General features: G+C 54.0%; 1 protein-coding gene across 2 annotated transcripts in view; it reads left to right on the top strand.

The window, feature by feature from the left end:
* ZFHX3 (zinc finger homeobox 3) overlaps positions 1-18,362 on the top strand; it is a 253,919-nt gene that overhangs the window by 80,073 nt on the left and 155,484 nt on the right. For both annotated transcript variants that reach the window (XM_066243906.1, XM_066243907.1), the window contains exons 2-3: positions 8,212-10,991; positions 16,280-16,776. In XM_066243906.1, the coding sequence (XP_066100003.1) occupies positions 8,258-10,991; positions 16,280-16,776 (3,231 nt within the window). In that variant the 5' untranslated portion in view covers positions 8,212-8,257. The remainder of the gene's footprint in view (positions 1-8,211; positions 10,992-16,279; positions 16,777-18,362) is intronic.

Consider the following 18,362-nt stretch of genomic DNA (forward strand, 5'->3'; position numbering starts at 1 on the left):
CCTGTGTGCCCTGGCTGGGAATCAAACCCAGGACTCTTGCACGCCAGGCCGACATTCTACCACTGAGCCAACTGGCCAGGGCCAACATAGTTCTTTTTCCTAAACTATTAAAAGACTCAGAGACATCATGACCTTTCACCTCTAAATATATCAGTGTGGATTTCTTGAAAACCAAAGACATTCTTTTATATAACCACACTACAGTTATCAAAACTAGAAAATGAACATTCATATGCTGTGATGATCCGATCTCCAGGCCTTACTCAGATTTCGCCGGTTGTCCCAGTTCCGTCCTTTGTAGGAAAAGGGCCTCTCAGATTGTGCCGTGTCCTTTGCCGCATCTCCTCAGGCCCCTTTGACCGGAAACAGCTCTTTCTGTTTCTCTACCCTCACAGATCTGAAGAGCGTAGGACATTTTCCAGGCTGTCCCCTCAAGTTGGATTTGTGTGATATTCCCTTGTGATGCGATTCAGGTCTGGTGGTGTTTTTGGCAAGAACGTTAGGGGAGGGATGTTGTGTTCTTCTCAGTGTATCCTCTCAGGAGGCACATGATGTCTGTTTGTCTCATTCCTGGGGATGGTAACTTGGGTCACGTGGTCAAGGTGGTGCCTTGCCAGGTTTCTCTGTCTGCTGTCAAGGTACTGTTTTCCGTTCTGTAGTTAGTGAGTGTTTCGTGGGGAGGTGCTGTGTGACTTTGTGAATACCCTGTTACTACTGACACGTTCACCCATCAGTTTTGGTGTCCGCTGGTTCTTTCCCGAATGGGCTGTCATCATGGTGGTCACGAAATGGTGGGTTTCTAACTCCAGAATCTCCTCCTGCATTTGTCATTTGGATTTCCACCCCCCCAAAATAACTTTTTCTTTTCTCACATTTATTTTTATTAATTTATAGATATATGGAATGTAGGGTTTTCATTTTGTGCATTGGGTTGCAGTCCTTTTTACTCTTGTTTAATTTTCTTGCTCAAATTGTCCCCGGTTGAGGTGGTGGAAGCATCGTTTAACCTGTTCCTGTCCTTCTGACAAATTCCGATCACTCTCGGAGCTCCTCCTGCGTCCTGGCTTGGCCAGATGCTCCAGGCTCGTCTTGCACTCTACCCCAGCCCAAGAATTGTCCATTTCTCCCAGGAGCCCTGGTTCCATTTAGTTCCAGAGAGTCGCACCAGGCATTTTCTTCAACTAAGTGAAAAAGAAACAACGCATTCAGGAATCATTATTTTTCTTCTCGGAGTGTTACTGTTTCTCCCATACTGTAATTTCTTGTCGTTTTACTAAGCAACTATTGACATCTTGGTTGTGGGGAATTCAGAGATGAATGAGAGATGTCCAGCCTGCCTAGTGGCAGAGACAGACCTGTCAACAGACAATTAGTGTGATAACCCCAGAATTACACTGTGTCGCCATCTGCCAAATTACTATGGGACCACGGAGGAGGAGGAGCTTAAAGCTGATGGAGTAAGCGGCCCGATAACCCAGGAATGAAAGGAATCTTCACCTTTTAGAGGACCCGAGAGGCTGCCTGATGGAACTTCCTGGCCCCAGACAGAACCCCCCCTTTCCATTCATGAACTCAAGGATTGCAGACTTTCGCAGAGTCAGCATTCCGTTTGGGAAATTCAATAATCTTTTAAGAAAAATTTCCTCTTCCATTGAATGGAATTCTAATTCCTAATAAACGTCCCTCATTACTCCCTAGTTAAACCCTGAAGCGAGGTAGACGACATCTAACCTGTCCTCAGTGCAGGTGGCAGGCCGGCCTTCCTGTGGCTGAGGGGGTTGTCTTGCTGGGCACTGAGGCCCCTCTCTCCTGCACTCCTGAGCGCTCCACGGTTGGCCCCTGTGACCGCGCTCGGGTCTGTCGGCACCCTTCTTAATGCGACCCCCCCCCCCCCCCCGCATGCATGGTAACATTCTTCACGCAGAGGGAGAAAATGACGGCGCCGCAGACCTGTTGCCTCCCGACAGGAACAGGGCACTCCTGTGGCCAGAGGTCACATCTTCGGCTGCCCTGTCCGCTGGGGGCTTGCTCTGGATTTGTGCTCCAGTAACACTGCCAGGTATTTTTTTTTTTTTTTTGGCATGAATTCCCTGTTCATCCCAGTCTCTTCCATCCTCTGGTGGTTTTGCTGATTTTCTGGATGAACTGCGGGACTTCCTATTTTATCCTTTCAACATGTCATCTTGCTCCTTGGAGGCCGTTGTTCCAGCTTGCTGAGATCTCCCCCCCCCCCCCAGTCTTAATTCCACCAACCGTTTAGCATATTAGTTAGTCCTTGTAGCTTTATGTAGTTTGTACAGAGAATTGGTGTGTGTGCTTGGTCTTGTCCCTCAGTCTGTTGATTTAAGTGAGGGGAACGAGGGACAAGGCACCATGTTGAGGCGAGCCTCTAGCACACTGACCTGTGAGGAGGTATTTCAGGTCATGACAGCCACGGGCTATAACGTTCAGCCAGACCTATTTTTTTTTTTATTTAATCTGAAAGACATTTCGCTCTCCTGGATACAAAGAAATGATAAACTTTGGGACACCTTATTAAAATCCAGCAGTACTCCCTACTGCATTGTCTCAGATCATGGAATCGGAGGGAAGCTCTATTTCAGTTTATTTTATGCGAATTTTCTTACTGAACCTGCAGCTGATTGCTAATTCCTCAGGACAACCTTTTTTTTTTTCTCCCCCTCTCTAGCTTCTACTTAGCAACTCTGTAATCTCTTCGCAAATTGATGAGGAGCTCGCAATATATAATAATCTGCATGCCCTTTTAACTCGCTATCATTGCTCTTCCCGAAATGACGGTCACGCACCTCCCCCTTCCCCTCCTCTTGCTTTGTGTTACTTCCGGGTGCTTCTCACCACTTCCCGTCACCTTTGTCAGTGGTTTCTCTCCCATCCGAGTGCAGTTCAGTGACCTGTTTAGCGTTAATTCCCTAGCATCTGACACATCCTAGGTGCAAAGTAAATATTTGATGAATGAGTGCGTGAGTGAATCAACGGATTACCTATTTTGACTTCGGGTATTTGGAATCTGCCTTCCTTCCTTTTATTTTAAAAAAGTGAGGATACTGGGCCTACCATATAGTTTGTTGTGACAATTCCTCCCACTCCTTTTACCCCCTCTCTTCTGGGTGGAGCTACCCAAGTAAAGAAGTCCACTTAGAATTCTCTTCTCCTCGCTGCCACCAGGTCCACAAGGGTTGTCGGATACATGGGCAGTGTTCTTTATACAGCGATTCCGGTATCCTATGATCCTAAGCACCGCCTCTGGGTCCATAACGATTGAGTGCGAATGTCAGGCGTCAGGACATTCTGGCGTTCTCTTAGAGATACAGATATTAAAGAAAAAAACACGGTGGAGTCGGTACAGCACAGACTCCACACAGTCGGACTGTGGTTTTGTTACTCAGGGGGCAGAACCTGGGCAACCTCAGTTTTCCCATCTTTAAAATGGGAATAAAGATAGCATGCGTCTCACCAAGTGGCTCTGAGCATCGAGGCGGTGCTCTCCCTGCAGGCCTTGGCGTGATGCCTGACGCAGGAAGGGCTGGCTTCCCTTAGGATGGGTTTAATTTTAGAAAACTTCGGGGAGTAAAGGCACCAAGGAGGAGATGAGGTTGCCTACGACCTCATCCCCTAATAGTTACCACTGTAAAGGTGTCCATGGGTCTCACGTATTTCCGTATGTCGACCTATATATGTGTGTTGTTCCCTGAGCACCCAGGGTGACCATTTCCCTACGCCCTTAGATAATTTCTTTACAAAATGATAGAACATCCTTTGGAACACCATGCACTGTAATTTACATAGAGAGTTTCACCAGATTCTTTCTTTTACTTTATTACCCCCTCCCCATCATGTTGTGATGAATCATTTTCTGTGGCTGTCTTGAGCTGTTCCCTAGAATGGGGGAATTGCCGAGTCAAAGGGCCTGTGCATTTTTGAGGCATGTGGTACTTGTTGCCAAGACGCCCGCAGGAAGGTGTTGCCAACTGACAGCCCCTGGAGCAGAGTGGGGCGCACGGGGGAACCCGACCCCGCCTGCCGGCTGGGTCGCTTCTCTCTGGCGGTGCCGCGCAGGTTCCTCGTGGAGGCAACAGTTTCTCGCTGTCTCTGTTCTCTCTTTGTCTATTTTTTTTCGCCCCCTTTGTTCCCTTTCTTGGTTTTCTGCCAAACAGCCTCTTGTGAAAGGACCGCCTAATTAACCCCGTGCTAATTAACAATTTAAAATTGCACAGTGCGACCGTTCATGTTTAATTCTCCGGGAGCTGGAGCAACAGCGGGAGCCCCCTCCTCTTCCTAATAACGGCGCCCTCCCCTTCCCGCTTCCCTGTAACTGTTGCGTTGAAACTCAGTCCCGTCTCCTTAAAGGAATGTGATAAAACTGTCACTTCACAACTTCTCAGTTGAAAGCGGCAGATGGATGACTTTGTTAATGCCCCCCCCCCCGCCCCTCGCCGGGGTAACATGGTGGAGTATTGTCATTTTAAACAATGTTTGAAAAGTAAAGCGTGATGATATTTGTGGAGCAGATACGGGAGCTTTATAGGTAGGTTCCAAGGAAAGGGACTGGATGAGGAGCTGGCGGTGGGGGGTTCTGGATGGAGACGCTGAAACTCCTCTGTATGAGATTACTTCTCAGATGGCAGGTTTAAGGCTAAGAGGTGAGAGTACAGCACCCTGCTACACCATGCCTGTGTTCTCCCCTTAACCCTTGCTGGAGAAGTATGCTTTAACTGAGAAGTCACCGACTTCTTAAAACCACACGCACACAAAACCACGTTGAGTACGGTATCGGTGGTCGTGAGTAGAATGGCATCTGTATAGGAAGGGAATTTGGGGGGTTTCGTTTACGTGGCTGAAGAGAGGCAGTCTGCAGGAAGGGTGGAGGGTTTGCGATGCGTGAGGTGGCCCCGGAGGGTGAAGGATGAGGCCAGGGGGCACAGAGGCTGCCGGAGGGGCCGCCTGGGAGAGCGTGGGGCCCCCCTGGTTCCCAGGCTGCCCTCTGTAACTGAAGATCATTGATTTTACGGGAAACCGTGTTTACAGACAGAGTGCTGATCGACCTGCCGAGTTGACTTCTGCCTCCTTAAGTAAGAACTACCTTTTTCTTATTGACTGGCTGATAAACAGAGCGAGAGGGACAGCCAGCCGGGTGGGAGAGTGGTGGACAGCCTGGGGTCCTTGAGCTGAAGGACTGGGCAGTTTTAAGAGCTTTCTTCACCTCTGTGTTTCTGGTCGCCCGGCTTATCCACCCCCCCCATCCCTGCACCTCCCAGGGACTGGCCCTGCCACGCCACCTAGCAGGGCAGGTACCAAGCGTGGGATGAGGTGGCAACCTGGTGAAGATGTTGTGTAGCGGAGTGTCTCCCAACTTTAATAATGGGCGTCCTCTGAGGCTCATGCGAAAATGCAGATTCCGATCTGCGGTAGGGCTGAGAGTCAGTTTCTCACGGGCTTCCTGGTGAAGAGGATGCCGCCTGTCCCTGAGCCACACTTTGCTTGGCGAGGCTGTCAGAGGCCCCGCACATCCTGGCCGGTGTGCTCTGAAGGGAAGCCCAGAGCAGGCCGCTTAGATCCTGGAGTGGGCGCCTTCTCTCCCACCGAGGCCTCAGTGGGCTGTCAGTCCCTGTGAATAAGCTGTCTCCCACGTATCCCCCCTCATGGGGCTAGTGTCACCACCCTTGGGGGCCATCTGTCTTTCAGGGGTGGCCACAATGTCATTCTTTCTTGACACCATTTGCTTGGAAATAGAGAACAAAGTTTGGTGAGTTCAAAAGTCCCAACCTAGTAAGTGGGTGATTTGTGGAGGAGGAGGAGGAGGAGGAGGAGGAGGAGGAGGAGGAGGAGGAGGAGGAAGAGGAGGAGGAGGAGGAGGAAGAAGAGGAGGAGGAAGAGGAGGAGTAGGAGAAGGAAGAGGAGGAAGAAGATGATGAGGAGGAGGAGGAAGAGGAGGAAGAAGAGGAGGAGGAGGAGGAGGAAGAAGAGGAGGAGGAGGAGAAGGAGGAGGAAGAGGAGGAGGAGGAAGGGAACAGCAAGAAAAGCCCACCAATTAATTGGTAAACGCTTGCAGGTTTCTCTGGCCCAGCCCCGGCCGGAGAGGAGATTGGCTTTGCTGTCGATACACAAGTCCCTGGTGAAGCATCAAAGCTGTTCTCCTTTATCAATCGTGGCCTCCCCTTCCCGCACATTCCTGTAACTTACCAAGCATTTATGACATTGATTTTACAATCGGGCTGTTAACCCTCCCGCCCCTTCAGGCCTGCCAACCTTTCTGTCCTGAGCTGTCAATCAGGTGCAGCCTTACGAAGAGCCACCCCGGATCCTCACCTGTGTGCCAGCTAAGCCTCGGGAGGGAGTCCCATCGCGTTTGCTCTTTGGTTTGGTTTAGTGCCGTCACCTTGGCTTAAAAATCAATGTGTCTTTTCTTAGGCACACCGAACTTTTGTCATAATGGAGTTTGAGTTTATGTATTGAGAGGTCTAGCGCATGTGTGTGTTGTGTGTGTGTGTGTGTTAAACAAAACATGACACTTTTCTTCCAAAAAGTTATTCCTCCTAAGACTTCTGGTAAACCTGCCTTCCCCGTCTTTTCCCGAGGGGGCGCTGTTGGCTCACTGTGCAGTCAAGAATCAAGAAATGAAAAGAGAATGGGAAGAAGGGGGTGGGGGGTGGGGGGAGGAAGGGAGACCAGACTCAGCCAAAAACCTTCATCTGCTGTGTATGAATGAGATGGTGGGTGGAGGAGCAGCCAGGTGTTCTCCAGGAAGAAAGGCATTGCGGGAAGGGTGGCCCGGCATTTGCAGGCAGGGATGAGGGCTGTGGGAGGTGTGGGAGGCTCCGAGTTGCCTATGGGAGCAGCCAGTATGGAAGCAGCACTCCTGTGAGGTTGTTGCCCCAGGAGCAGAAAGCAGCAGCCAGTGATCTATCTGGTGCCTCCCTCTCCAGGGACGCGAGGTCTCAGAGGGCAGATTCAGCTCCGTGGCACTTTGGAGTCGGAAACAGAAGAGCCCCGGGGCTGAAGGACAGCTGCTTGGGTAGCAAGTAATAACTAAGAGGCAGGTGTGGAACGGGGGCTGGCCGAGCCCAGCTGCTGTCTGGGTTTGCCGCCGAGATCTTTGCCAGTGAACAGCAGCACCCAGACGGTGGTGACGGGGCTCCGTACAGACAGGGTGACTTCCACGCCGGGGGAGGGGGCGGCAGCCCACCGAGAGTCTGGGAGGTTCTTCCTAGAAACCTCAGGCTCATGTTTTGCACCTACACGTTTTTAGTCTCAAGCCAGCTGAGTCACAAGCTAGGGTGTTCTCCCAGGGGGGAGGGGAGGTGCGGGGGGGGGGGGGAGATGGGAACTCAGAGATCTGCCTTCTCTATGTCACCGTGTCAGGGTGTCCCGTTGTACGATTCTTGCCTCTCAGTTTTACTGCTTATAAAATGGGACAATGCGTCCCAGGCCCTGAGAGGATGAATGCCCTCAAAGGGGCTTTGCAGAGCCTTCCCGGGCCGGGCCCTGCACACTTGCGCTCTGAGCCACGCAGCCCTCGGACGCTGTTCTTTGAACTTCTCAAACTAGGAAACACGGTCAGTCAAAGCAACAGCAGCAGCTCTTCTCTAGGTCAATGAGCATATCCTTGCGCAGGTCTGCCGTTTGTATTCTGGGGGTGCAAAATCTCCCTCCTCTCGTCTGTCCCTCCCCGGTGTTCCCCTGACCACCAGACTGCTTGGGCAGCTGAGGGCGACTTGGTGTTGGCTATGTGCAGGCGGTAGGGCCACCCTCTGTGTCCTCTCTGGGGCCTGGTGAGACGATGCAGTCCTCCTCCAGTGTGGCCGTTGCCCAGGCCTGTGCTTGCAAAGAACGGAATTTCGAACTGGTCGCCAGGGGTAGAGCGGCCGACAATCTGAAGACAAAGAGGGGATTCTCCTGATGCCCTTGCCCTGTGCCCCCTGCTCCTGCCCTGGACCCCAGCTGTGACGCCCCGGGGTGTCGCCTACCCTCTGCGCGTTGGACAGCACGGGACCATCGCGGGGGTCCGTGCTGCCTCGGCCGTCTCTGTTGTGGGTGTGGACAGAAGCCTGTTAGAGAGCTCTGCGCGGGACCTTAGCCTCGGCCCTCCTAACCTCTTTCCTTTCTCTCTCTCTTCCCCCTCTCCCCCTCCTTTCCTCCCTCCCCTCTCCTCCCCCCCCTCTCCTCCCCCCCTCCCTCGCCTCCGCCCTTCAGGTCCGATCCGTACTGGGTGCAATGAACGCTCCACGCAGGCCTTACCATGGAAGGCTGTGACTCGCCCGTCGTCTCGGGGAAGGACAATGGGTGCGGTATCCCTCAGCACCAGCAATGGACTGAACTCAACAGCACCCACCTCCCCGACACACCCAGTAGCATGGAGCAGCCCACAAGCGAGAGCCACGGGCCCCTGGACAGCCTGAGGGCCCCGTTCAATGAGCGCGTGGCGGAGAGCAGCGCCTCGGCCGGCCCCTCCTCCTCCGCCGCCGCCACCGCGGAGCCCGCGGGCAAGGAGGTCAGCTGCAACGAGTGCTCGGCCTCCTTCGCCAGCTTGCAGACCTACATGGAGCACCACTGCCCCAGCGCGCGGCCCCCGCGGCCCCTGAGGGAGGAGAGCGGGAGCGACACCAGCGAGGAGGGGGACGAGGAGAGCGACGTGGAGAACCTGGCCGGGGAGATCGTCTACCAGCCGGACGGCTCGGCCTACATAGTGGAGAGCCTGAGCCAGCTGACCCAGAGCGGGGGCGCCGGCGGCAGCGGGCCGCCCCCCTCGCTCTTCCTGAACTCCCTCCCCGCTGCTGCGGGGGGCAAACAAGGGGACCCTGCCTGTGCTGCGCCCGTCTACCCACAGATCATCAACACTTTCCACATAGCCTCATCCTTCGGGAAGTGGTTTGAGGGCCCGGACCCGGCTTTCCCGAATACCTCAGCCCTGGCGGGGCTCAGCCCCGTCCTGCACAGCTTCCGCGTTTTCGACGTGCGACACAAAAGCAACAAGGATTACCTGAACAGCGACGGCTCTGCCAAAAGCTCCTGCGTATCCAAAGATGTTCCCAACAATGTGGACCTGTCCAAGTTCGACGGCTTCGTGCTCTACGGCAAGAGGAAGCCCATCCTGATGTGTTTCCTGTGCAAACTGTCCTTCGGGTACGTCCGCTCCTTCGTCACCCACGCGGTGCACGACCATCGAATGACCCTGAGCGACGACGAGCGGAGGATTCTTAGCAATAAGAACATCTCCGCTATCATCCAAGGGATTGGCAAAGACAAGGAACCCCTTGTCAGTTTTCTGGAACCAAAAAACAAAAACTTTCAGCACCCTTTAGTTTCCACAGCTAACCTCATAGGTCCCGGACACAGTTTTTATGGTAAATTTAGTGGCATTCGAATGGAAGGGGAGGAGGCCCTCCCAGCCGGCTCTGCTGCTGGCCCCGAGCAGCCCCAGGCTGGTATCTTGACCCCCAGCACCCTCTTGAACCTTGGCGGGCTCACCAGCTCGGTCCTGAAGACCCCCATTACCTCAGTCCCCCTGGGGCCCCTGGCCTCCAGCCCTACCAAATCCTCAGAGGGCAAGGACTCTGGGGCAGCAGAAGGAGAGAAGCAAGAAGTGGGCGATCCGGATTGCTTCTCCGAGAAAGCAGAGCCAGCCGAGGAGGAGGTGGAGGAGGAAGAGGAGGAGGAAGAGGCGGAGGAGGAGGAGGAAGAGGAAGAGGAGGAAGAGGAGGAGGAGGAGGAAGACGAGGGTTGCAAAGGACTCTTTCCAAGCGAGTTGGACGACGAACTGGAGGACAGGCCCCACGAGGAGTCTGGGGCCGCGGCGGGTAGCAGCAGCAGCAAAAAGGACCTTGCTCTCTCAAACCAAAGCATTTCTAACTCCCCCTTAATGCCTAATGTGCTCCAGACCCTGTCGAGGGGCGCAGCTTCTACTAGTTCTAATTCCGCTTCTTCCTTTGTTGTCTTCGATGGTGCGAACAGGAGGAACCGGTTAAGCTTTAACAGTGAGGGCATCAGGGCCAATGTGGCAGAGGGCGGCAGGAGGCTGGACTTTGCTGACGAAAGTGCCAATAAAGACAATGCCACAGCACCAGAACCAAATGAAAGCACAGAGGGTGACGATGGGGGCTTCGTCTCCCATCACCAGCACGCTGGCTCCCTCTGCGAGCTGGGGGTCGGGGAGTGCCCCTCGGGGAGCGGCGTGGAGTGCCCCAAATGTGACACGGTCCTGGGCTCCTCTCGCTCGCTGGGCGGCCACATGACCATGATGCATTCTCGTAACTCGTGTAAGACGCTGAAGTGCCCCAAGTGCAACTGGCACTATAAGTACCAGCAGACCCTGGAGGCACACATGAAGGAGAAGCACCCGGAGCCGGGGGGCTCCTGCGTCTATTGCAAAAGCGGGCAGCCCCACCCTCGGTTGGCACGAGGCGAGAGCTACACCTGTGGTTACAAGCCTTTCCGCTGCGAGGTGTGTAACTACTCCACAACTACCAAAGGCAACCTCAGTATTCATATGCAGTCCGACAAGCATCTCAACAACATGCAGAACCTGCAGAACGGAGGGGGAGAGCAGGTCTTCAGCCACACGGCCGGGGCGGCGGCGGCGGCAGCCGCAGCGGCGGCCGCGGCGGCCAACATCAGCAGCTCCTGCGGGGCCCCCTCGCCCACCAAACCAAAAACCAAACCCACCTGGCGGTGTGAGGTGTGCGATTACGAGACCAACGTGGCGAGGAACCTCCGCATCCACATGACCAGCGAGAAGCACATGCATAACATGATGCTCCTGCAGCAGAACATGACCCAGATGCAACACAACCGCCACCTGGGCCTGGGCAGCCTGCCCTCGCCCGCCGAGGCCGAGCTGTATCAGTACTACCTGGCCCAGAACATGAACCTGCCCAACCTGAAGATGGACAGCGCCGCCTCGGACGCCCAGTTCATGATGAGTGGGTTCCAGCTGGACCCCTCCGGGCCCATGGCCGCCATGACGCCTGCTCTAGGTGAGGCTGACTCTGTGTTTGTGTTTGTTCTGTGACATGACTTCCACTGGGGGGGGGGGGGAACGGAACCCAGTGGATTTGGTTGACATGTATTTTTTTCTTTCGTTTTGTGTATATACACTTGAGTGTCTGACGCTGATTTTTTCCTCGGGAATCCCTTGAACTCGGTGCGCGTGTGGAAGAGGGGATGCATTCGACAGAGACGTGATGACACTCCAGTTCTGCGGCCCAGGATTAAAATCTTAAGTGTTTCCTCTGGTTTTGGGGTCTCTGGTCAACCTTCCTGTCCGTTCCCATCCTCTCTTTCTCTGTCTCTCTCTCAGTTTGAAAAATCGCCACAATTATCCAGAACTTTTAGATTCCCATTAAATATGTATTGAAACTTACAGGAAACTGTAGCTGGAGTTTTAAATAGGAACCATCGTCTCCACAGAAGGACTCGAAACCCAAGTGTGCTCTAGTCAGACCACCCGAGGCCTGTCCTGCGCGGAATGGGGAGCCACCTGAGATAGGTTCTCCCAGTTCTCCTACGTCTCTGAGAGGATCTCAGGGAAGGGGACGTGCTCGTTACCTTACTTACTGTCTTCGACCATTGGTGATTAGTCTAGTTGGGAGTTAAATTGCCCTGGGGCACCGTAAGGACTGATGTGATAGATGAAAAGGATTATATTCTAAAATTGTACATCAAAAAAAAAAAAAAAAAAAAAAAAAAAAGCTAAGTTTTAATATCAGTAAAATCCTGGCGAACGGAGCCTTTGTTTTCATGATCAACGACCCAGGTTGGAGAAGGTGAACTGGATGCGTCCAGACACCCAGTCTTACTGAATGGCTCCCTAGATCTAGAGTGGGAGCAGAAGAGAGTTTGGAGGCTTGAAAACCACAAGTCTCCACAAATCATGATGCATTTGGGGGGTGGGGAGTTAATGTCGCAAGAAAATGTACAAATCAGTTTCGTAGGGATCACTGTGGTGGTTGGGCCCATCCTGCCCCCAGCACCTGTGCCTCGGACCAGGATGGCCCGGTCTCCGTTCCCTGACCCTGCCGACCACTTGGGACCAGCGATGCAGGCCTGAATTGAGCAGTTACCCCCCCCCCCCCCCCGTGCCCCGACTGGCAGGGGAATACGTTGTTCTTGGCAACAGAGTGTAAGCAGGTATCTTGATTCTGGCCTGGTTTAGGTCCGTGCCAGGGGGGCCCAGCCTTACCAGTCGGAACATCTTTATTTGCTTGGTGTTTTAGTGCTAATTGCTGCTGCTGAGTTACATTTCATAACAGTTTAATTTGTTTTTCCTGCTCTGCATTTACATTCGAATCCTTGCTACTTCAATCTCGTTTTCTGTTTTGGAACGTTGACCTGTTGATCCTTTATTACCAAGTGGTTTGAAGATGTCTTACTGGCTGGTTAATCATGGATGCAGAGGGCTGAGCTGTCTTATTTGTCCCCAGGGTAAACCACAGGGAATGCACATCAAGGGATGGCATCAGTTCTCGAAGACTTTTTTTTTTTTAAGCCTGTGGGAATTGGGGTTTTCTATTCTGGAGATTTAAAGTCTTGGGGAGGCAGATCTTGAAGTAAATCAAATATAATGTAGGTAGAATGAAGACACAGAGAATGGATGGGTTCATCCTGGGTCGAAGTGAGATCTTTTTAATTACCTTGAAAACCAGTAATTCTGACTTGGGCTCGAATGGAGAGATAGAGGAATATTTGCTTTTATACTAAGTATCTGAGTCTCTGGGGGCATCATGCATTATTTGGGCGTATGGCAAACGCAGAGGAAATAGAAGAATGAATCTCTGTGCTCTGGATGGACGTGGGAGAGCTGCACTGTATTTCTTAAAGAGAAAAAGAGCTCTCCCTTCCAAGGACCTAATCCAGGTCAGCCAAGAAGGGCCCTTGAATTTCCCGTGGCTCTGCGTGTCAGCCAAAGTGCGTCTCCGCCAACCTGTGTCTGCGTCAGGCCACAGGAGCTGCCGGGACGGAACGAGGGCCACGGATGCCCGACTGGGTGTGGGTGCCGTAGGACACAGCCAGAGGACTTATCATTTCAGCCGCGTGACCTTAGCCCATGTATACCAGTGAGAAGAGCCATGCCTTTTGGATTTCTCTGCGGCTCTAATGAGGTTTCTTTAGGCCATTTGAGTGATGGCTGTAGGTCATTAGATACTCCTGGGCTCTGTAGGGTATTTTTAGTTTTGTTTGTTTGTTTTTGGTGAAATGCACTCCCACTGATGAAGTGAGTCTCATATTCCCTTTGACAGAACTTTCTCTTCCGGGATATAAAACCTGCTGATTCTGGGGTGCTTTCTTTCTAGAGGCCTTTAAGGAAACGGTCGGTACCGTTGGTCTTGTCTGGTTGGATTTGCCACCATTTGTTGACAAGCTGTAGACCGGAGGCCCTCTAAATATTCTTCCAGACGCCCCTTTACCCTCTGAAGTTTAGCCCTGCACTGGGAAACTGGTGTTTGTGGGGGGGGGGCATCCTCGTGTTTCCCAAGTAGCCAGCTGGCCACGGGACACCTGCGTGGGGTTTAACAGGCCCTCTGAGTCTAGGAGCTGTTTTTCCTTCCACGTGCCTCTCTGACGATGGGGCGAATAGACAGGCTCCTGGGCCAGAGCACACACTTGCAGGGTCAGAGTCAGGTGCATAGGGTGGCCCACTCCTCTCCAAGACCAGCTACCCAGCGTGGCTCAGCAGTAGAGGCCTACCAGGTTGTCACTGGGGCCCTCCTCCTCCTCCTCCTCCTCCTCCTCCCTGGGGCTCAGGGGTGGTTCTGCTTCTTGGTGTCTGAGTTGGTTCCTTCCAGGTCTGTGGATTTATTTGTAGGATTCTCGGCTGTGGGTTTGTCTAAGGCGTGGTCCTCGCCGGGCGACCTGGCCTGCCTGTCGGCCTCCGCTCCCTGCTTCTCCCCGTCTGTCTTCGATTTGCATTTCGTGTTGAGAGCTGGGAACGGGACTAGGGGCTGACTCCTCTGTGTGCTGCTCAAGGACTCCTCATTTTCACTCAAGCGTCCAGCAAGTGACGGCGGAATTTCTCTTTAGAGCGATATTGATGCGCGGAGGTCGAATTTAGAAAGGGGGGAAGATTGGATGCTTCAGGTGGTCGGCATCGGAAACAAATGTGTGCCTGCTCTCAGCGCCCCCCCCTCCCCCGGGCCGTGTCCGCTCGTATTGAGCACGGGTGCTGCCTGGTCTTGGTCCCCAGGGTCCCCGGTAAGGGGTAGAGCTTTTAGGCCCCACCCACACCCCTCTTTTTCTCTCTTGTCCTAAAATGGATTTCTTAGTGATGGCACCTCTCACCAGGGGAGATGGCAGGAGAGCAGAAAAAGCAGCAAGCTTCCTGGCCTCTGGAACGCGTGTGCAGACCATGTCTGGGGCTGGCCAGCCTGCCCCCGGCCCCAGACGCAGCCAGTCCACTCAGAAGGGCCTGCACTGATGTCCTCATGTCACGTAAATAAGAAAATCGTTTAGGCCCTGGCCGGTTGGCTCAGTGGTAGAGCATCGGCCTGGTGTGCAGGAGTCTCGGGTTCGATTCCCGGCCAGGGCACACAGGAGAGGCGCCCATCTGCTTCTCCACCCCTCCCCCTCTCCTTCCTCTCTGTCTCTCTCTTCCCCTCCCGCAGCCAAGGCTCCATTGGAGCAAAGATGGCCCGGGCGCTGGGGATGGCTCCTTGGCCTCTGTCTCAGGCGCTAGAGTGGCTCTGGTCGCAACAGAGCGATGCCCCGGATGGGCAAAGCATCGCCCCTTGGTGGGCGTGCCGGGTGGATCCCGGTCGGGCACATGCGGGAGTCTGTCTGACTGTCTCCCCGTTTCCAGCTTCGGAAAATGAAAAAGAAAAAAAAAAAGAAAATCGTTTAAAAAGTACCTAACTTTTTTTTCTTTGATGAACCGTTAACTTGTATTCTGATCAGTCCTGTAAGAGAAAAAAAAAATAACCTCAGCCCAACCACAGGTAAAAGGTCAAATTTATCTATTGGGGAGAGGCAGGGGCAGACACAGCTCATGTGTGCATGAGTGCAGGGAAGAGGCGGGAGACAGAAGCCGGTGCTCAGCCTTGTGTCGACTCGACACTTCCAGGTGTGTGTGTGTGTGGGGGGGAGGCTGGTCAGTGAGAGCCCATCCCTGGTTCAGGCAGGGCGGTGATGGACCAGGGAAGGACAGGGGTGTGGAGGGAAGAGCGCAGCTTTCTCAGACCCGTGTTTTTGGCAGGGTTGGGGGACTAGGAGCTGACCTTTGCGCTTTACTGCCGACCCCCAGTCCGCTTTCCACCTTCACGTCCCAAACCTTCTCGCCCTCGTCTGGCACAGCAGGCACTTTGGCGTCTGTGCAAGGAGCGGGGACTTTCGAGAGGTTCATTGAGGAGAAGACTGGCCCCTGTCCTAAGGCCGACGCAGCCCGATGGGGACATGGCAGACATGTGTGTGGTTGTGTCCAATGGCTGACTTGCGACAAAGGAGAGTGTGACGTGTGCCCTAAGGGACCTACGTCTCACGTGGTGCGGGATGGGGGGGGGAGGTGGCTCAGAAAAGGGGACAATTGTGGGAGGAGCTGTGGGAGGAGCTGGAGCAATGGAGGGGCAGGTAGGGCAGGTAGGGTATCATTCGGTGGGATGTGAAGAGGTCATCCTGAAATCTCAGACTTAGACCCGCACTATACAGTAGCCAGTAGCCACATGGGGCCATCTAAGTTGAAACGAATTAAAACTTGCACCTCAGCCATATTTCTAGTGTTCAGTGGCTACACGCGGCTGGTGACCGCCATGTCGGGCAGTGCGGATGGATTCACCATGTTTCCATCCTCGCGGAAAGTCCCCTTGGACGGCGCTGCCTTAGGTAACATCTGATTCGCCTTAAAGTCTTGGTATCTCAGATTGCAGCTGTAACTCATTTCCAGCTTTTTAGGGTCTGGAATTTCAGATTCTGTTATGTCCAGTTACAGTTATTTTTATCTTTCTTGGATCTAAGCGAGGGACTAAATTGAAGTAGTTTAAAGATGATGGTTCTTAATTTTTTTTCTAAGGGTTCTCCAAAAGGAAAAAAAAACAAAATCAAACCATAAAAACCTTCCACAAAGTTTAGAACGATCTGAACACATGAAGTTGATTTTGTTTGTTTGTTGGTGGCGGCGATGGTTTTTTCAGTTAGTAGCACCTTGCAAGCACTTGGCATGTGATCTTTTTTTCTCCTTGAACCCAGGCAGCGGGGCCGGGAGGGCGGGGAGGTGCCTGGGTTCTGGCTGCGGCCGGGAGCCTGGCGCCTGATTCTCTTCTCGTCTCCTTCCCCACAGTGGGCGGCGAGGTGCCCCTGGACATGCGGCTCGGGGGCGGGCAGCTGGTGTCGGAGGAGCTGATGAACCTGGGCGAGAGCTTCATCCAGACCAACGACCCGTCGCTGAAGCTCTTCCAGTGCGCCGTCTGCAACAAGTTCACCACGGACAACCTGGACCTGCTGGGGCTGCACATGAACGTGGAGCGCAGCCTCCCGGAGGACGAGTGGAAGGCCGTGATGGGGGACTCGTACCAGTGCAAGCTGTGCCGCTACAACACCCAGCTCAAGGCCAACTTCCAGCTGCACTGCAAGACGGACAAGCACGTGCAGAAGTACCAGCTGGTGGCCCACATCAAGGAGGGCGGCAAAGCCAACGAGTGGCGGCTCAAGTGTGTGGCCATCGGCAACCCCGTCCACCTCAAGTGCAACGCCTGCGACTACTACACCAACAGCCTGGAGAAGCTGCGGCTGCACACGGTCAACTCCAGGCACGAGGCCAGCCTGAAGCTGTACAAGGTAGGACCCAGGCCGCCTCGGGGAGCGGAGGGTCGGCTCCCTGGGAGATGATGGCGGGGGTGGGTGGGTGGGTGGGGGGGCCCGGGCTGGGTCAGGAGTCTGCGTCGTTGGTTGGTCGGGTGGGCGGCTGGTTGGGGAACCTGGCGTTGGAAGGGGAGTTGACCTTCGCTTTCTCACCCAGACGCAGTGTGGCAGCAGGTGTCAGCCGGTACCCCAAGGTTCTCTTCGTGCAGTGCCTCATTTTGGAAGGGCAGGTGTTGCTGACGGCAGCCTCGTACTGTCCCATGGTCCCCTTGCGCCTCGACCGCCTTTACAGTTGGGTTTTCCGCCCTAGTTCTGGCTTGCGTGCAGCTCTGTGCTCCTTCCTCTGTTCCCTCTGCCCTGCGAGCTTTCTGCTCTCCGTGTCCATCCCGTCGCGTTATTCCTGTTTAGAAAAAAAGCCTCCTCTCTCCTGGGTGTCCTGTCGGTACTCTGTGCGTCTGTTCATTCAGCACACACAGCCTGAGCGCCTGCTGTAGGCCAGGCGTTGTTTGGGCACATGTCCGACCCCGTGCACAAAACGGACAAAAATCCTTGCCCTCGTCGAGCGCCCGTTCTCTTCAGGGGAAATGGGCGATGAACACAGCGAATGAACTCTGTAGTGGGCTAGAAGGCGGTAAATGCTACGGGGAGAACCAGGGTCCGGAAAGGCTGCTCCTCTGTTCTTTCCCCCTCGTCTTCCGTGTCCTGGGCCTCCTTTCTCTTCCTGGTGTTTATAGCCCCTTTGCCAGGCCCCTCCCACCTCCCTCCCCTTAGGGTTCTGTCCTCTCTCTGCTTCCTCCCTTCATTCCTCCTCTCTCCTCTTTTTCACCCCTCCCCGCCCCCTCCGATCTGTCTCTCAGTCCATAGCCGGTAATGAGGAGGAGGTGCCCGGATCCTGTAAATAGTCCTCCGCTCGCAGGGCAGAATCGCTCCAGACGTTTCTATTGATTTTCACTGGACTCAAAGCCTCACCTTTTTCTCTAATCATCCCATAATGGCTTTAGTATGAACAATCAGGTACAGATCGCCATAAATCTGCCCGACCTCCTTCCGCACACCTTCCACGCCCTCGCTCTCTCTTTCCATTTCCCTTCCCTTATTGTCACTTTCTCCTCCTGCCTCTCACGGGGAGTGGGGGGGATCCCCACACCTTTGGGTCAGTCAGCCTCCAGCGTCTATAGACCCCTCCCCCCCCCCCCCCGCTGCTTTCATCCCCTCTTCAGCAGAGACTCCAGATAGGTAAGAGGTGTGGCTGTGCCCCCACATGGTCTCTGCAACATCCATGGCCTTTTAGGGAAAGGAGGAGGAATGAGGGAACGAGGCAGTGGGGATAGAATGTGCCGGAACCGACTGCTGGCTCCATCATAGACGGGCTCAGCCTGGTGCCGTGGGGAAGGTTTGGACACCACGGAGCCGGCCCCCTTGTCCTCAGTCATCACGAACCTCACGGGGTGGCTTAGATTTCGTGCCACCTTTGAAACAAAAGGCTCCTTGCGGTCAGTTTAAATTGGAGGTCTTAACTGGCCACAGGGTGGTGCCAATGTGGTCAAGAAACCCTGGTGGAA

The sequence above is a fragment of the Saccopteryx bilineata genome, chromosome 9 (genome assembly GCF_036850765.1).
Source record: "Saccopteryx bilineata isolate mSacBil1 chromosome 9, mSacBil1_pri_phased_curated, whole genome shotgun sequence".
NCBI lineage: Eukaryota > Metazoa > Chordata > Mammalia > Chiroptera > Emballonuridae > Saccopteryx > Saccopteryx bilineata.